General features: G+C 40.2%; 1 protein-coding gene across 2 annotated transcripts in view; it reads right to left on the bottom strand.

The window, feature by feature from the left end:
* Nucleotides 1-19,383, bottom strand: part of LOC149309266 (sodium channel protein type 4 subunit alpha-like) — an 89,268-nt gene that overhangs the window by 38,949 nt on the left and 30,936 nt on the right. For both annotated transcript variants that reach the window (XM_089532070.1, XM_089532069.1), the window contains 6 exons: nucleotides 17,120-17,332; nucleotides 11,102-11,263; nucleotides 8,634-8,742; nucleotides 6,668-6,906; nucleotides 3,989-4,162; nucleotides 2,670-3,026 (listed from right to left, as the gene is read on the bottom strand). In XM_089532070.1, the coding sequence (XP_089388196.1) occupies nucleotides 2,670-3,026; nucleotides 3,989-4,162; nucleotides 6,668-6,906; nucleotides 8,634-8,742; nucleotides 11,102-11,263; nucleotides 17,120-17,332 (1,254 nt within the window). The remainder of the gene's footprint in view (nucleotides 1-2,669; nucleotides 3,027-3,988; nucleotides 4,163-6,667; nucleotides 6,907-8,633; nucleotides 8,743-11,101; nucleotides 11,264-17,119; nucleotides 17,333-19,383) is intronic.

Here is a 19,383-nt window from a genome sequence, read left to right as displayed (position 1 = left end):
GACTCAGGCTTGCATCCTTCCGAGGTCGCTAAAATGAGTACCCAGACTGTTGGGGGCAAATTAGCTTACTTGCTGTTCACCGCTATGATCTTTGGAATAGCGGTATATAAATAAAACAAATTATTATTATTATTATTATTATTATTATTATTATTATTTATGAGTCTCATGCATTAGGGAGCACTGGTGGTGCAGTGGTTAAAATGCCAGTACTGCAGCCACAAGGTTGTGAGTTTGATCCCAGGGCTCCATGGTTGACACAGCCTTCTATCCTTTCTTAGATTGGTAAAATGAGTACCCAGTTTGTTGGGGGCTTCGAGAGTGCTAAGTACACAAATAAGCGATATAGAAATATAAATGCTATTGCTATCAACACTATCGACACTATGGCCAGGATGGTGAATTCTGCACATTCTCAGAAGTACGCTCTTCTTTGTAATTAGTCATTGAGGGATAAACATTCCTAGCTTCTATTTTCTTAACTTCTTAGGTTTTGTTTTGTTTTTTCATATATCACATGTCAACAAACTGATCAAGCAAAAAACAAACAAACAAACAAACTGGTTTGGCTTTTCAGTAACTGTTTCTGTTAGGGATGTAAATCTTTGCTTATACCATTCTTGCCTACAATAATGATTTATTTCAGTTTTCCCCTGCTAGACAAGCTCATAAAACCTTGTGTGTATTTTCCAATAATTTTTCACATGCCAGAGTTCCCTCTCCCCAAAATTGATTTACATAGAAAAGTTTGAGTGGAAGGTATTACATTTTGGACAAAATGTACTATTTTCTGCACTAAACTATATTTTTTGAACAAAATGCAAGCTTTTTGTCCAAGTGAATTTTTCACATAAAACTTACAACATGAAAAAAAATCTGGCAGTGGCTAACCATTTTCTTGGCAGGGAGCCTCAATGTGTGGACAGTCTCTCTCACTGAGGACAAGAAAGTCTATGTATTCTTTACATTCTGAGTATCTATATAAAACATGTGCTTCCAAATATGTATTTCTCTCAGGATCAAACCAGGCAAAACATTGTTTTTTCTTAGTCTAGGGGCCCAGATACAAATTTTATAGTGATGACAGCAGGGCTTTAATCCTTTGAAAACAAAGGCACTGCGCCTCTTTCTCTTCCTCCCCTGCATTCTGTATAATGTATCAGATCGCATGGCATGATATTGCCATGCCTCACATTTTCTACCCCCGCAAGTTGTCGCTAATGATGCAAAACAGGAGGAGAGAAATACAAAGCTCAAAATGCCCAAGAGTCAGTTTTGCTTTTAAAGTGCCACAAGACCCTTGGTTGTTTTAGCTGCACCCCTGAATGTATTCACACTACACAATCACCATAATATGATACCATTGTCATGGTTCTGGTCTTGGGACTAATAGTACAGTGAGATACTTAAGAATCCTCAGCTAGAGAGCTGTTCCAAGAATTTTAGTAGTAGAAATGCAGATAACTAAGAACTAGCAAAGCTATCTGTCTCAAAAGGAAGCACAAAGCAAACAAAAGTCATGCATATATTTTTCATCACATGCCCTTACAAATGGAGTAAAATATCAGCCACATTAGTAAGCTATAATCCTAGCCTAGGAATGGTAAATCTTATATTTCTGAGTTCTAATAGATGTCAAGAATACTGAAACAGTTGTTTGTCTTATAGCTGCAAGACACTAGGAATCCACACACACACCACATAAAATGATGGGAAACTGTGGAGCCTATCCATAAAAGTTGTGCAGTTCACCCAAAAAACCAAAGTTTTTCTGGAAACCACTGTACAGCCTTCCCTAAAAACTGTACAGGTTTTGGCATGGAAAGGAAATTGTGAAACATGCAAACTGTGGGGTTTGAGGCGGGGGGACCAAACAACTGTTTCCAGGCAGCCATATGTTGTTTTTATATAATTTGGATGTTTCACAATTTTTCATTTTCACATTTTACGTTTGTTTTTACATAAGGCAAGTCTTTGGGGCAGAAATCCCAACCAGCAAGCTTCAGTCTGAAACACAGCAGGGCTGACTTCACATGTTTGGAAATAAGAGAGGTAATACACAATACTATCTAAAGATGGTCTCTCCTTCACAACCAATATATCTGGAGCCTAAAACTACTTGACTGCACCACTGAATGGTTTAGATTTGAGAAACCCAAATTCATATGCTTACTTGGCCTGGAAGGTATACCACAGGGAAAGAGAGGCAAATGAAGGGGAGCTAACTGGAGCTGGGATTCATCATGTCACAAACCCAGAATTTATTTCCTGTAGTATAACTGTGTCCCAAAACCATCCTCATACACATAGATTAAAAATGTGTAAATTTACAGCACTTTATAAATAAAGGTTAATAATAATAATAATAATAATAATAATAATAATAATAATATAACAGTATTTTCTAGGTAGGTGTGCTTCCAAAAATACTCGAGTATTTCAGAACAATATTAGCTAAGAAAAAAGTAGAGTAACACATAAAAGCCATAAAACACAAAACGGTACCTCTAGCCATGGAATTGTTTTGACCCCCTGCACCTCTCTTAAGCAAGCACAGGGTGCCTCCCAAATAAACACATTTGATTGGACAACAGAAGTGTCAATCAGTCCGCACTAGATTCAAGACCTTTTATGTTGCTCGAATATTATTATTATTTTTGGCTACTCACCACTAAGTTCCCAATGACCATGACCATCATGAAGACAATGAGGCACAAAGTCTGTCCAGCCACTTCCATGCAGTCCCACATGGTCTCAATCCATTCCCCACAGAGGATGCGGAAGACAATAAGGAAGGCATGGAAGAAGTCATGCATGTGCCAGCGCGGCAGCTCACAATCGGAGGAAATCTTGCAGACACACTCCTTGTAGCTTTTTCCAAATAGCTGCATGCCCACTACAGCAAAGATGAAAACGATGATGGCCAGCACCAGAGTAAGGTTGCCCAGGGCACCCACTGAGTTGCCTATGATCTTGATCAGCATGTTGAGAGTTGGCCAGGATTTGGCAAGCTTGAAAACCCTCATCTAGGAAAGAAAGGACCCTGATGAGTCGCTGAAACTGTCTGGCCTTGGTGGGTTGCTATAGCTCCCCTGAAATAGAACCTGGAAATGTCACTTTTTTGGATTACAGCGACAAGAATCCTCTAAATAGCATGGCCAATGGCCTTACAGACTTAGAAATCTGGGAATTCTAGTCTTTAAAAAAGTAACATTTCTAAGGTCAGAAAACAACCACTCTCAGCCTGCAATCTTTTGCTGCCTCTTTTGAGAACCCTGAACCTCAGATTTCAGATAATGATTCTGGTAATCTATGTAAAATCCCTTCGGAACAGTATGTCTAGGCTTGTTCCCTCCAAATGCGTTGCAATACAGCTCTTGGGTAATCTAGGGACCAAATTTGCACGGCAGTGTACTAGAATATGCCCTCCCCCAATTGCTGCTATGCCATGTACTTTGCTAGAGCTTTTAAAGTTTAGTTTTTTTGGAAACAATTCATGAATGTTAATCAGTTTTAAAAGAGTGGCATTTAACATTACACATTACTAATGTATTACTTTTTTGTTTTGTTAAAAAAAATATACAGTGCACTCGCACCATACGCGGGTGCGCCATATGCAGCTTTCAGTTTACACTGAAGTTGCACCACATGAAAAAGAATGGTGTGCACACCCATGTTTTCAATAGGGCTGGAGCATACACGTTTCTTGCCCAAATGGATCTCCCACATAAAGGAATGGCCCACTGTATGTAAAATTATAAAATTGCTCCCAAATGTTCCTAAAACTGAGTACATGCTCTATATGCATGTTCCAAAATTCTCTGCAATTTTTATTTGGGGCTTGGGGAGCCTCCCCATTTTGCCTAGATAGGAAGACCCTCATCCCTTCCTGACACTGGGTAGGAGGAGTGAAAACCTGAACCTATCCTTTGGCTAAAGAAACAGCAGGATCCCATTGTGTGAAGGAGGATGGACCAAAGTCACTTACCAGACGGAAAGAACGTAGAACAGACAAACCCTGGACATTGGCAAGGCCAAGCTCAACCAAGCTGAGGGTGACAATGATGCTGTCAAAGATATTCCATCCCACCTGGAAGTACTCATAAGGGTCAAGAGCAATCAATTTTAGCACCATCTCAGCTGTGAATATTCCTGTGAAGACCTGCAGAGGAGTAATATCAAGTTTGACAAGAGATTGAAGGGAAGGAAAGAAACATAACCATGTCAGTTAGTATGCAAAGGGATCTTGCAGCACCTTTGAAACTAAATGAGTGAAAGACGTTGTAGGATATGTTTTCGTAGACTTGTTCTAGTTCCTCACATACGTGACTGCGCATTTGAGGAAGTAGATCAAGTCTACAAAAGCTTATGCTACAAAAAATTAGGTGTCACAAGATCAATGGTGCTCTACTACCAACGGCCCAGATATCCACCACCACATCCTGATCTTCCCAATAGATACGCTAGCTCAAGATTTTGCTATTCCCAACAGTTGTCAGGAAAAAGCAATTTTTCTTCCTGCAGTGTCAAGACACCAGGAACTCACCCCCCTGCCCCCCAAAAACAGGAAACTTTCTGAAGAAACCTATAGATCTTCCCAAAAAGCAACATATTTTTCTGGGAAGCTGCACAGCTTTCCAAAAAGCTGGCGGTTAAACCCCCTCAAACATATAAAATGGAATGTTGCACAACTTTAAAACAGGAACAGGAAGTACACCCCAAAAGTGTAAGAAATATACATTGTCCACAGAGCAGGTGATAGAAAAAAAGTGTCCTTCATTCTTGTGCAGAAAGAGGAAAAAAACCTTGCAGGGTTGCTGATAAAATAAAGACATCTTTTCTCTCTGAGGGTAAGCAATTAAATTCTTTGCATCCCCATTCAGGCACACCTCCTGGAGGGAGAGATTATCCTCGTGTAGCTCTACCCCTATTCCCAGATCTGTTGGCATCACAATCCACAGAATTTCCAGGTGTTTGGATTAAGTTTTAACTTGCTCACATTTATCCAGGATATCACTGACTTAAGATGTCCCTTCAAAACTTCCACTGCCTCCCTCTGAGGAATTGGACAGGGGAGTTGGAACTATCAAACCTCTGGATGGCCTTCCCCAGAAACTACATGTTAATGTTGAAGCTTTTTAAGGGGCACAAGATAAACACGTTTGACATCCAGAAGGCAGAATCTGCTGCATAGTGCTGCAGTCCCCCAGCCAGCATCATGTTCTAAGGCTTAGTCTTCAGAAAGGAACTGGAACTATTGCGAACTCTCCAAGAAGATCACAAAGAGTACAATGGGTGATCACAACAAAAGCTATTGAGAGGTCCTAAAGAACTAAGCGGGGCACACTTTCTATGTCCATTTCTTGATTACTGTATTTCACAAAGTAACAAAAACAGTTTCAGCCTGAAAAATAATTGGAACCATAGCAGGGGGAAAACAGAAACGTCCCTCTTATTCCCCAGACCCCACATTAATGTCCTGATCTGAAAGAGACCCCACCCCATTTCTGCTATTTATTCTTCCAAAGACATTCATGCAATCACTAATTGGATGCATTACATCCAATCTAGTTTAACCTAATATTGAAGAGTGATCTTGTAGCACCTTTGAGACTAACTAAAAGAAAGAAAGTGGGAGCATGAGCTTACATAGACTTCAGTCTACTTCCTCAGATAGATTTACTTCAGTCTACATCTGAGGAAGTAGACTGAAGTCTACGAAAGCTCATGCTGCCAATTTCTTTCTTTCAAAGGTACTCAGAGGTACTACAAAATCTCTCTACATACTGTTTTTACAGACTAACACAGCTATATCTTTGAATTCTAATACTGAAGAGGTGAGCAAGCTCTGCTTCAGAGGAGGAAGACTGTGTTACATATTATGAACATTTCCTGTTTCCAGAGATCAACCAAAAAGTGGTAGAAGCAGTAATCCTATAGCATAATTTCCCCAAACTATCCAAAATTCATAAGTCTATCAGCCTTCTAGAGTAAGCCATACTTAGCAATCCCACAGTGGCCTCTGATGTCTCTAGAAGTCAGGAAGCCCTATCACCCACTACAAGTATAGCACTATGATTCCATTTTAATTGCCATGCGAACATCCCCTACTATAGGCTAGGCCCTATAGCTCTCTTGCTGAGAATTTTAAATACCCCTCCCTAAACTGCACATCCAAGGATTCAATAGGATGGAGCCAAGGGAGTTAAAGTGGAATCACAATGGTTTAATTGTGAAGTGTAAAAAGGGCCAGGGCCATCCAATAAAACTGATAGATGTAACAGAATACAGTACTTAGCAGAATGCCTAGTTTGTTTATGAACCTCATTATTACCATAAGATGTTGTGAAGAACAGTAGCACAAATTGTTTTGGGGTTTTGTTTTTAAAAGAAGTAGATGAAAGATAACAGAGGTTTCAAAAAGGCACATCAATACTAAAAAAAACATCCATACCCAAGGAAAAATCTGTTTCGACCTTGTTTTGGTTATCAGCTTTCAGAGATCTCTGGCTGGCTGTTGGTGGAAACAGAGGGTCTGTTTTTTTGTTTTGGGACGGCAGTTGTTACATCCTTATGGAATCAGTGCTCACTCCTCTCTTGCAAGCCTCCCACCCCAAGCTGTCGTATTATCAAATGAAAGAATGATAAGGACATCCAGTTCTCTTACCAGATTGCCCACAGTCAACACATTGTTGAATTCTTCAGTCATTGGGTAGTGTTCCATGGCCATGAAAACTGTGTTGAGAACAATGCAGATGGTGATCCCCAAATCAACAAAGGGGTCCATGACAATGAGCTTGAGAAACTCTTTCAGCTTTATCCACGGTGGACAACAGTTCCATATAAGGAAGGTGTGAGCAAACTTGTACCACCATGGTGGACACTTTTGATGTGCTTCTTCCAGTTCTGAAAATTAAAATCAAGAAGTATCTTTATCAAATTTCCTTGGCAAAAATCACTTATTACAATGATTGTTAACTTTAATGCAATAGATCAGGGTGATAAATCAACTAAAGCTTTAAATGGAGACTCACATACCACCAATCCTCATTAAACAACACTGATAGAGAACTTAAAAACATTTGTGAGCCTGACAAAAAAACAAAACATTTTCCCTTTCTGTTCTGGTGGCGCAGTGGTTAAATGCCTGTATTGCAGCCGCTCACTCAAAACCATAAGGTTGCGAGTTCAATACCAGCGAATGGACTCAATCTCGACTCAGGCTTGCATCCTTCCAAGGTCGCTAAAATGAGTACCCAGATTGTTGGGGGCAATTAGCTTATAGTTGTAAACTGCTTAGACACTGTTAGTTCAGTATGAAGCGGTATATAAATGAAGCTGTTTGTTTGTTTCTAAATGTCATACAAAATCAAATAAAAAAATGTTTTCTTTCTTTCCTATTTTATCTAAAGTCAGCAGGTACATTGGCTCTTGGATAAAAACCACATGTTTTTTACAATAAGGATCACTGGTGGTGATGGTACTTCTGTGGCCAAACCAAATTTAATTCAGTGGTTCTGAATGGATCTGTGTGTGAGTCTACATATTGTTTAGCTTAAACTCCCAGAGGCCTAGTCATCAGGGTTTTATAAGTAGAAGATCAATGACATCAGCCCCCTACCCCACTGAAAACAGCTGTCTGAATCAGTCAGATTAGCACATGTTAATTGTTTAATATGTGCCTTCCATGTGTCAGACAGCTGTAGTCTAATTTCCATTAATAGCACCACTGCCCATTTTATATTAGGCTTTGAGTCTCATTGACTATTGCTGGAAGTAATAAAGTATTAAGACATCCAATCTGGTGTTTTCTGGATGTGTTAAGGGTATATTTCTCAACATCCACAGACAACAAGGATGGATTCAATGACTGGGGATGATGGGAGTGATAAACCAACATCTAGATGGCAAAAATTTGAGGGAGGCAATACTGAAAAAAACATTGTTGGAAAGTTCATAAAAAATGAAGATTGTGCTGTATGAAAGATTCCAAAATGAGAGACACTGGAGAAGAAGTATTGAAAAATAAGTAACAAAGAGCTAGGCAGTGATGGCGAACCTATGGCACTCATGCCAGAGGTGGCATTCAGAGCCCTCTCTGTGGGCAATGTGCCATTGCCCCAGCACAGAGTTTGCCAGAGTTTGTTACTAGAAAGCCAGAGGGATATGGCATTTTGCAATAAATAAGTGGGCACTCAGTTTGGGCACTCAGCCTCTAAAAGGTTCACCATCACTGAGCTATAGGAAACAATGTATATTTTAAAACTGTCAGGCCATGCATGAGAATATATAAACCAGGCAAATGCTTTGGAAGATAATTGCACTGCTATAAGAGGCACATACAGCTTAGGAAATTGAGGTCTTTCAAAACCCATCTTCGTCTGTCATAAATGAGTGAAATTGCCCTGAAAATACTAAAGATTTTAATTGTTGCTGGCAATTAAAAAGAACACCTCTCCTGCTCTGTAGTTTATGACTAAACAATTTTGCTATTGTCAAATTGATGTGGGTATTTATTTTTAAAAGCATATATAGAGCAATTTACAATATTAAAAATCAATACATGCTATAAAAGGCAGGTGATAATTTTTAAAGAGCAACCCAGCTGCACCCAAAATCAGAGAGAAAATTACCTTCCAGGGTGTTGGAGACTACACTGAGGGCACTCTGGGCACGCTTCTCCAGACCTGTCACCTGCAGGTGGTTCTGATCAGACTTCTCATGTCCCTCCATTGGATCTGACTGCAACAGGAGAACAAGATCCAAGTTAAGAGAATTGTTGAGCTGCAAAATCAATTTTTTCAGCAAAGCAACCCCAAGCTTATGGTGGGCCTCTGAACAGGTGACATGAGGCAGGAATTCAACATGCATTCTATCACACTACTCTAGGACATGGAAGATACTACCAGGAGATTAACCCACCCACCCTTTCACCAATCAATCATGGCAGGTCAAGTAGGAGAATATTGCAGGAGGCCTCTGACATCTAAAGATGAGCATATCTGGAAGTTTCACTATTTCCTATTTAGGGATTTTTAAAATCTCAAGTTCTTTCTGTCACATTTATAAAGACATTTGCTAATTTGGGGGAAAACAAAGTGTAGGAGATGCTCAACAATCTACACTGGCCAAATCGAACAGGTATAGCTACTCTTCGTACAGAGAGTATCATGTTGTATATGTCTATCATGCAGCCATTAAAGATCAGGCATATTTAACCAGGTGATTGTAAATTAAAATAAAAATGAAACTAAAGAAATTATGGCATTAATTATACTACTATAATTAAAAATACAACAACAAAGAAATAGTGTCTGTGCTTTAAAAAAGACCAGGAACCTATTTAAAAAAACAAACATACCTCAATGTGGCGTCCTTTACTGAGCACCAAAAGATGCTGACTACAGAGAGATTCAGACATTATGAGCTCAGTACTCATGCTGCTCTGCCTGAGTGAGTAAATCTATCAGTCTAGCTCTCTCCCACATTCTTTTTTTAAATCAAATTATTTTCTTCAAACTTAAGAAGGAATTTGCAAAACAATTTTCTCTCCAGACCAGAGTTTCCTCACTGATCTAATGAGACAGAAATCTTATTCTTCCTGCCTATATATCTCCTTCCCCTATTACATATATATTAGGTCAAGAGATTTGCTCCTCATATCTGTGTGCTCCTTCTGTTAATCTAATGCAGAACTTGAGAAAATTATTTTGGAATAATAATAATAATAATAATAATAATAATAATAATTGTTATTTGTATTCCACTTTTTCAGAAAGGAATCAAAGCGGATTCAAACAGAATAAATAAAACATCAAACATTTAAAAATTACAGTTTAAACCCCCCAAAACTCCAACTCTCCCCCCAGTCATCAAAATAGTGATCAACCCATAAAAAAAGATTAAACATCAAAAAAATTAAAACTATCCAATAGAAATACATTAAAAATTTCGGGCAGATAAGTGGAAGAAATGAATCTTCCTCTAGAGGAGGGGGGACGGGGTGATGGTATCAAACAATTTTAGTATTGGTAGCAACAGAGGTGTCAACAGAGGGGGGAGGCAAATCTAATGGATCTAACCTTAGTCTGGGAAGGCCTGCCAGAAGAGATCCATCTTAATAGCCTTTTTAAAGGCTTCCAAGGTGGTAATATGGCGATATCATCCGGCAGGTCGTTCCAGAGCCTGGGAGCGAGTACAATTCCCAGAATCCCCTGACAGCAGAGCCACTGGCCATGCCAGCCTGAGGATTTGGGGAGTTGAAATCCAAAATAGGAACTTTTCCAGCTGGTTTCCATGGGCCACCAGAGGGTAGAATAGGACACCCTCTATTGCCATTATAGTACTCAGACCAGTAGGGCCCTCAAACATCTGTGGACTCCAGAGAACTGCTTGAACATCTGGGAGCTTGGAGTAAGCCACTTCACCTTTTGTGTTAATGGTTAATGACTACATACTGCATGCCCCTAGCTTCAAGTTCCAAGTGAACTAATAGGAACTCTTCTAATCAAAGGGAGTCCAAATGTTCAAGTAGTTCAACTTTCTGTCAAAAGTCATGTTAAGATATTCTACTGTGGTGATTGTCACCCTTCTGGCAAATTGTCTCACTAACCACATCCACAAAGTACAAAACAATGATGCTCAAATGTAGCATGGTGTAGTTTTCCCTGACTGAGCCAGATAGCAACTGGGAAGATCAGTTAGGAATGCAATCTGCATGGTTCTCATGTTTTAGCCCAGGCATGACACAAACACCTGCTGCACCTATCATTTGCAGATACCACACCACAGGCTGCCAACCTCTGGCCTACAGATCTTGGAAGTAACATGTTATAAAGAATAATGTTACCTGTAGACTGTTTCCTATGGGGATAACAAGGGGATGTCAAAGGTCCTTTTACAAAATAATGTAACAATTGGTAACATAATTTCTTTTCTACCTAATGAGCACCATTTATACATTTTGGCAAGGGGATGAAAATGTTTGAGGAGCATTTTGTGTTTGTCAACCAGGACTTTTCTTTTTCAAGGTAGTGGAATGAAGAACAGATGAGGCAATTGTCCTGTTGACCTTTTTTGGTCCTCCTCCATGGTCACACACCTCATCCACTGTGGCTGACCGCTCCAGCACCAAGCGTGGGACGACCTGCCCATTGCAGTCTTTTGGTCCATCTTGATCACTGTGCCCATCTTGATCTGACTCTCCCTTCTTCTCCACTATAATACTCTCTGCAGAGCTGCTGTTTGCTGCCTGCTCTTGAAGCTACAAAGGAACCAGAAAGATCATAGTTAAGAATACTGCTTTGGACAGAATCCAGCATTGGGTCTGGAAAATTACTTTTCAGGCCCATACAGTTGTGCCAATGAGCCAATATCAGGACCCATTGCCCTCAGTTACACAGACATAGACATACAGAAACTCACACCCTGCACCCCCTGGAAGAAAATATAGCTGGAATAGCTTAGCATCATTGGCAATGGATTCTCGGCAGACAGTTAAAAACAGAAGCAGGAAGTAACTGCTGAAAGTTATAGGTTAGCACCTGTTTCTCATACTTTTAGTGAAATGGTGACTAGCTCACTGCCCTGTGGCTCTTCAAATCATAAATCTCCTCAGGGTGGTTTGGAGGAGCATAAAAAAGGTCATTTGTGTTGCTTGACCATCTTCTCTATGCACATCTGATAACATAGACACTAGTTTTTTACCCTCTATGAACCTGCCTGTTCAAATATGGAACGGCCTGTTGGATGAGATCCGTCAAAAAAGCTGTCAAGACGGATCTCTTCTGGCAGGCCTTTCCTGAATAAAAGCATCTGGCCACAGAATGATCACCCTTCACATCATATATTAGCCCACCACTCTGTCCTTGTTATATTTTATTAATCTCCAGTTTTAATTGTATCATGTTTAATTCTGTTTTAAGGGGGGGGATTTGAGACATAATATTGAATGTGGATATTTTAATGTGTTGTGAGCTGCTTTGATTGTCTCAGCACAGAAAAGTGGGGTAAAAATAAAAGTTTTATTTTTTATTTATTTATTTATATAACAAAATGAAGCAGAAAAACAGATTTTGGGATGTTCGCTACCTTCCTCCATTGAGGAAGGTTTCATAATAACACAAACTGATTTGACCTTTTTTGCATTATGAACTGGGGGGTGTCTCTGAAAGATTACAGCATAGAATTCCCAAGTAACACTATTTTTCAAAGGAGAAATAAAACCCATTCTGTTTTAGAAACTGCTCAGAGTCCTGCAAGACTTAAATGGATATGGAATTCGTCACAAGCCCAGTTTTCCTCCCAAGCCAGAGAAGATATCCACTGCCTGGAAACAGAAAACCTACTTCCGAATGTCTGGAGATTAGAAACACAAGGCCACAATATTAAGACACCATTCTGCATCTGCCTTCACCAATGAGGACACCCAAAAATTAGATTTGGAAGGGTGGCCTAGGGTCAAGCAGGCGGAAGCAGCTGGCAAGGCAAAAAGCTGTTACAAACACCAACATGCTAGAGATGCCTTCCCTTATAGATTTTTTTTAAAAGAGCAAAAGAGGACACTGCAGTTCAGAAGAGCAGCTAATGTAATATGTTGCCATTAAAAAAAGAAGAAATGGGTGGAAGTCAGGTTACACAGTAATGATCATTATGAATTTAGCTCTGAGAGACAATAACTCCAAGAATGTTTGGCCAAGTAAGGCCAAAACATTATGCAGGGCTTTTGTTGTCACATATTTTAGCCAACTTTCGATAAGGCACTGTTGTGCATGAATACATTCACCATGAATCATACTGCCTATGAGTAAAAGTATGTAACAACCATTTTATCATGTGGTGGTGCTGCTCCTGAGATTTTTAACAAAACAGGTAGTCGTGGTATGATGTGGTTCCATTGGAAGCATCCACCATCCACCAACTGCCTTAAGAGATCGTAGTTCCAGGGTAAACTGAAATGTTAGTGATTTTTCTAATGACTGTTTTAATTTGTGCAGATTACAGAAATTCTTTGCACAAAACACTTGACGGCTGAAAGTAAAACCATGAGACATTTATCATCAGGATTCACAAGATTGAAAGTGTGCTATGAATTTTGCCAGAGTATGAGGGACCAGGATGCTGTAGGCTGTATTTCAGAGAAAGGTACTAGCAAACCACCTCTGATTATTCTTTGCTTAAGAAAACCTTGTGAAATTCATATGGTTACTGTAAATCAACAAACGGCTTGAAGGCACATACACATATGGAGGTGGGAGGAATACATACACATAAAGGGAAAAAGGTTAGAGACAGATGATTATTCCCACGCCACCCTGCAAAACAAAACAAAACACAAAACACTCTGAAAGTAATCTGGAAGAGATTACTAGTGATGATGCACATGCTCATTCCACTTTTGACCCAGGCTAAACAGAGTTTGCACGTTTTATACAATTTGAAATTTTGCAAAATTTATTTGGCTAGAGATTAGGAAAATGCCTCATTCTACTTTAGAGCTGGGAAGAACATATGGGGAAAAATGTCTGGACTGATGAGAATCTATGTAGTTTAAGACTTATTCGATGCAAAATTTACATGTGGTAGCTTGGATAAATATTATTTTCCATGCAGCCTGTTTTCTGCACAGAAAACCATGTGCACAAAATAAGTCTGAATTTACATATCATCCTTTTAAATGTCCTGATTTTGAAGACTTTCTTGGCACAAGAAGAAATCAGGAGAACAGCCATGCCAGATCCCAAACAAAAGGTACTGTCCATCCCAGTATGCCCACTGCTGTGGAGGGCAGTGCTACGGTTTCAGCCATTTTGGGTCTGGCATGACTGCTGGCTGCACTACGCCAGTCCCACTCAGTGTACCACCCCACCAGGTATGCATCCACCACTCACACCCTATTATGCCACTGTTCCTTGTTGTTTCCTTTAAGAAAAAAGAGTACTCTCTACTCCACTTGCACATATTTAGACTTGCCTCTGCTACTGAAGATCTGCAGTATTGCAAATAATGTCAGAAGAACTGCTCTGCCTGTGCATCTTTGCTAGCCAATGGACCAAACAAAGCAGAGAAAGCATAGTGTGCCAGGAAAGAGTAACCATACAATATACCCTATTCCCAGGGCTGGCCAAACATTACATTATATTCAAAGACGGCTGAATTGAGAAAACCAATGGAGAACCTAAAGCTAACCAACTACAACTTCCTCATGCATGTATATACGCCACAGAAATATTGTAACTCACATGGCAGGGCATGTGATGTATATCTCTCTAAAATCTGTTTCACTTTGGTTTCATGTACATAACACTTAAGGAAACACTTGTGATGGGAACAATGGGGAAACGGCACTTTGCACATCCAGCATGGCCTCCAAACATATATGAGAAAGCCAGATAATAATATATATGTTCCCAGAATTCTTATAGGTATTACATATTAGGTTTTTATTTTTTTAAAGCAAATGGCAGCAAAACCAACTTGACTCCTGGAAGTGAGTATGCAAGGAAACAGCACGCTGCATGAGTAAACAAGGAAAGTAATGATCCACGCTAAAAATATAACTGGTGGAATGGCTCCCTGCACTGCCTTGGCTATATATGAACTATGTCCTGCCTGAACTATATTGCTTTAATGTTCCTTTCTCTCCAAGAGTTGTATATCTCCCACATGGGGAAGAAATCCTGCAGCCCAACATACTGTGTTTCCCTAACAATACAAATAAGCACTCTTTCAGTGAATTGCAGATACAGTACTCTTCTCTAGTCAATGCTACTTCTGGCCAAATATTCATGAGCACTTTTGCCTTCTAGAATCACAGAATGAACACAGAGAACAAGGCAGTTACTGTACACATACAGATCTAGTGCAGCACCCTACAGGACAAAGGCTAAACATTGTCCCTATGAGTATAAGCCATACCCCAGTTCTCCTTAAAAGGGCAGGGAGCCTGAGAGCCTACCTATATTTTAGAGTAAATGTATCACTTGCAGCAATGTAATTAAAAACATACAAATACACAACCAAACCCCTAATACTAAGCAAAAAAGCTCAGGTTTTCCACCAAATACAGAGAGAAAGACCAGCCAACTCCATCAGGCCTGGCCTAAAGTAAGAAAATGAGCCGTCCCTCCAGTCCATCTGACATCATCCAGCCGCAGAGGGAGAGAAAGGCCAGCCAGCTTCATCACTGCAATGGGGCTTGAGCATATGCATTTTTGTTTTACGTGGGGGGGGGGGGTCCGGAACGGATCCCCCACGTAAAACAAGGACGCACGGTATACATATTAGTGAAGCCACAAATGGATTGGCTCCTTTTGTAGCTGTCTCCCATTGTCAACACATTGGACTACAACTGGTGGGTGGCAGTGCTGTTCCCATGGATGCTAGAGTTGTGTGACTGGCCCTGTTCTGCTCCATGTTTTTAAGTGTGAGGTTGTGTTTTCTCTCTCTCCTTGACTTCCGTGCTAGAAGTGTTGCATTTCTTCTGGAGGATTGACAGGATGAAAGACTCTTTCTATATCTGTTCAGTTTAAGCGGCTCCAGGAAGTAAGAGTCAAGTCTTGCTGACAGATATATTTCTGTTCTGGGTAAACAAAGATAGGAGGCATGGAGCTACTGCAGGCTCACAGCTTCACATTGTCGGCTGCAAGGTAGTGGGACCTTGTACAGGTGTTCCTTAAAAATGTTGCCTTCTATCCCTATGCTAGCAGCTTGGAATAGTTTTCAAAACAGTGTTTTTAAAACCTTTTATAAATGGACACACCCTGATCCAGATAGATATATATATCAAAAACATCATTCTCAAAGTCTGGGACCAGTCACATCAAAATAACAACCCAATAACTCTTGAAGCCCCTGATTTTGTTGGACACAGTTCCCATCATTTCTGACCATTGGTCATACTGCAGAAGTTCAACAACTTCTGCTTGTTTCCACACTGTGTACCAAGGAGGGATGATAGAGTGCTCTGATTTTCCTCTCCCAGCATGCAATAACTGGTTACGCTTAAACGCAAGTTTGCTTTAATCAGTGAAAGTTATGACCCTTTAAATTACAAGGATCTCAAGTCTTGTATACTCGTCCTTCCACATTCACTGGGGTTAGGGGCACAGGACCCCTGTGAATGTGGAAAAACTGCAAATAATAAAAACACTATGTTTTTACTTGCAGAAACACCTCTCTAGGAATCTCTAGGTCCTCCAGTGCAACTCTGTGGTCAACATCTGCCAGACATTGACCACAGAATTTCACTGGAGGAACTCTTTGTCCTTCAATGTGACTTTTGGTTAAAGTTGACCATACAGTTGCACTGGAGGACCTAGATACTCCTAGAGAAAACATGTTAATGAAATCCATGAGTAGTCAAATCCGCAAAAAAGTCAAAGCTGCAAATGTGGAAGGATGAGCCAGACATGACATTATTTGCATGAATGCAATTCATGTGCCCATTTTTTTAAAAAATGTACATATTTATTTTGTTATTTAAATAGCATCCATGGAAAAAGCCTAAACAAACTCTGGGACAGTAGGGTATGCGGAGAGGGGGATATAACTCTTTTTCTCAACTAAATGTTCTGACAAAAATTGACTTTCTGCAGCTGCTATCTGTATTTCAAGGGACGTTTTTGTTGGTACCATTTGGGCCTTCCCTTAAAATGCCAAGAGCAGCTTCAGAGAGGTGATTTTTGTTGAGACTAAGACTGGGAAAGAAACAATTGGCTGCCTATGCTTCCCTGCTAGGAATATGAGGTGTTGCAGAACAAAAGAACTTAGAAAAGCTATTCTTTTGGACTGCAGCTCCCAGAATGTCCTAGCTAGCCTGGCTACAAAAGAATATTTTCCAAGTTTTGCAAAAATGTGCAACTCAACTGTGTTTGGTCAAATAATATTGCATCCATTTTGATCCTGCATGAAAACAGTTACCACTCATGTACATGTTTTTAAATGTAAATAGCTGCTGCAAGAGGGAGAGTAAAATTTGGGCTCTGATAGCTCAAGAAGTTGTGTCTAAAAGGAAACAGACTTTGTAAAACAATTGATCCTGAGCCACACGGACAGTATCAACACATTCAGAGCAACTGGGTAAGGAAGAAAGGGAACATGCACACACACATATACCAACCAGCCTTTGTTGTTCTTCCTGATGCTTCTTCAGCTGTTCCAACATCTGCTGGAATTCCGCCTCTTTCTCTTGTTCCTCCAGCAATGTTTGTTCATTCTGATCAGCATAGGCCATTGCTACCACAGCCAGGATCAGGTTAATGAGATAGAAGGAGCCCAAGAATATGATCACGACAAAAAAAATCATATATGTTTTTCCAGCTGCTCGCAGAGTCTATGGGAAGAAGAGGAGTTTCTTGTTACTCTGTTAGTCTGAAAGCCTTGACCTCCAATTTGAGATAATTTTGTTAGTAAGCAATTAGGGATAAAAACACTCTGAGGATGCACAAGGGAATTTCTTGGTGAGTTTATTTCCCCTAATCTTTGGAGACACATAGGTATAGGGATGTAGCAATGGGGTGCGGGATCATTGTCCCCATTAATAATTCTGTCCCCTCAAATGAAATTGCCCTTCAGTCCTCAAATTCCTAGCAGTGCAGAGAGTGAGACATCGATAGTCATTCACAGCTATACCTCCTCTATTGGGTGTGTTTGCATTTTCTTGGAAAATTTGTCTGGCCCTTTTTTTCAGAAACCTACACTGTCTTTCTGTGTTCAACAGCAATGCTACTAATTTGGTGAGTGAAGAAAAATTATACTGTGGGCAGAATTTTTATTTTGAGGGTAATGCCCTCATTTTGCCCTCCCTTAAAGATTGGTTTGTTATCATCTGACACCTATACTTCTACGCTACATTCTCCCAAGCATTCGGGGCAATTAATACCATCTTGTCCTCTATATTTTAAAGCCAATTTTTCTTTTTTACAAACGCACAACCATGGCTGCACTAGGACTGAGGGCCAAAGTAGACAAGATGATAGAGACAGTTGGACACCGTGGAACTGTGGATTGGGGCAGAAGGAAAAATTCAATGGGTGGGACAGAATTTGACCTCATTTTGCTATCCTCTAACACATCCCAGAAATGGGCAGCTAGCAACAAACACAACATTTCTCCAGTGTTTTCCTCTGTGCTGTCTTTGGCAAGGGATGAACAGATGTCTTATGAGCAGTGGGAGAGAGACCCTTGCTTACTTTTATCGTCTGCATAATGCTCCACAGTACAAATTTTAAGAAACAAGAAGACCTGTGTCTTCCCCCACTCCACGCTTTCAGTTGTGTGCCAGAGAACTTGAGTGGGATGCAGGCAACTGCAAAGACTGACTAGTCCAGGCAACATTTTTCGGCTGCCTTGTTGAGGCACCTGACTTCTGTAAAAAAAATTGTCTTTCTAAAGTGAAAGTGTTGTACTCCTTTAGTTTAGAGAGCCAGTTGGTAAACAGGCTGTGATTTTTACTCTTGTTGTATTTCAAGTCATTTCCAATTTATGGCGACCCTAAGGTGTACCTATACAGGATAAAATTTGTTCAGAGGCGGATTGTCACTGTCTTCCTCTGAGGCTGAGAGTATAATTTGCCTGAGGTCATCCAATGGGTTTCCACTTGGTTCAGCACCAAACTGGCTCACTTTTGGTACTGGATGCCATAATTTAATTTTAGTTTTAGTACTTAATTTTAGTACTGGACTGCAACATCCCCCCCCCCCCCCCCAATACTCTACCCTCATTCTACATGAAATTGTTCTGTACTCTGCAGAGACGTTGTAGTGATTCCAGATGAGGTGTTCCTTGTGCTATCAGTCAAAAGAAATTGGGCAGTTATTCTACCTTTCCTTTCTTAATAGAAGTTCATTTGTAAGGCTTATTTCTTCAGTGTGTTTTGGGCCATTGATAATCTCAAAGATTATAAAGGGTACTTTTAAATTAGGCTCAGAAACATACTGACTGGTACCCTAAAGGTGCCATATCAGCTGACACCCCCCCCCCCCCGGACATGACAGATTAGGATCGGAAGAGAGAAGCATGCTATTGCTTCCAGTAAAGCTCACCCACTGTCTTCTTACTGAAGAATTCCCAATAGGCATCCAGATAGTTTGCAAATAATATGAACATTTGGGGAGTGGGGTGTAAATATGAAGGCAGTGTATTTCAAACATTTTACTGCCAGAAACCTTTCTGACCAGGAACCCATAAATATTGCAGAATATTTTAGTAATTTGAGAACACTGGCCAAGTTTCAGTGTTTCACTATGGGTTTCAATGTCACATGTAAAGTTGCAATGCAGAACACACTCAAAACTCCCTCCAAATTCCTGGTTGTAGGGGAAGATTGCCAAGGTGGCCAAACTATCTTTTAGGAAACTTTTTGTGCTGTTACTGATCTTTTCA

Source organism: Sceloporus occidentalis, unplaced genomic scaffold, assembly GCF_023333645.1.
Source record: "Sceloporus occidentalis isolate IW3139 unplaced genomic scaffold, rSceOcc1.0.p SCAF_7, whole genome shotgun sequence".
Taxonomy (NCBI): domain Eukaryota; kingdom Metazoa; phylum Chordata; class Lepidosauria; order Squamata; family Phrynosomatidae; genus Sceloporus; species Sceloporus occidentalis.
Note: the sequence above shows the minus strand (reverse complement) of the source record. Positions and strands in the feature narration are given on the sequence as shown.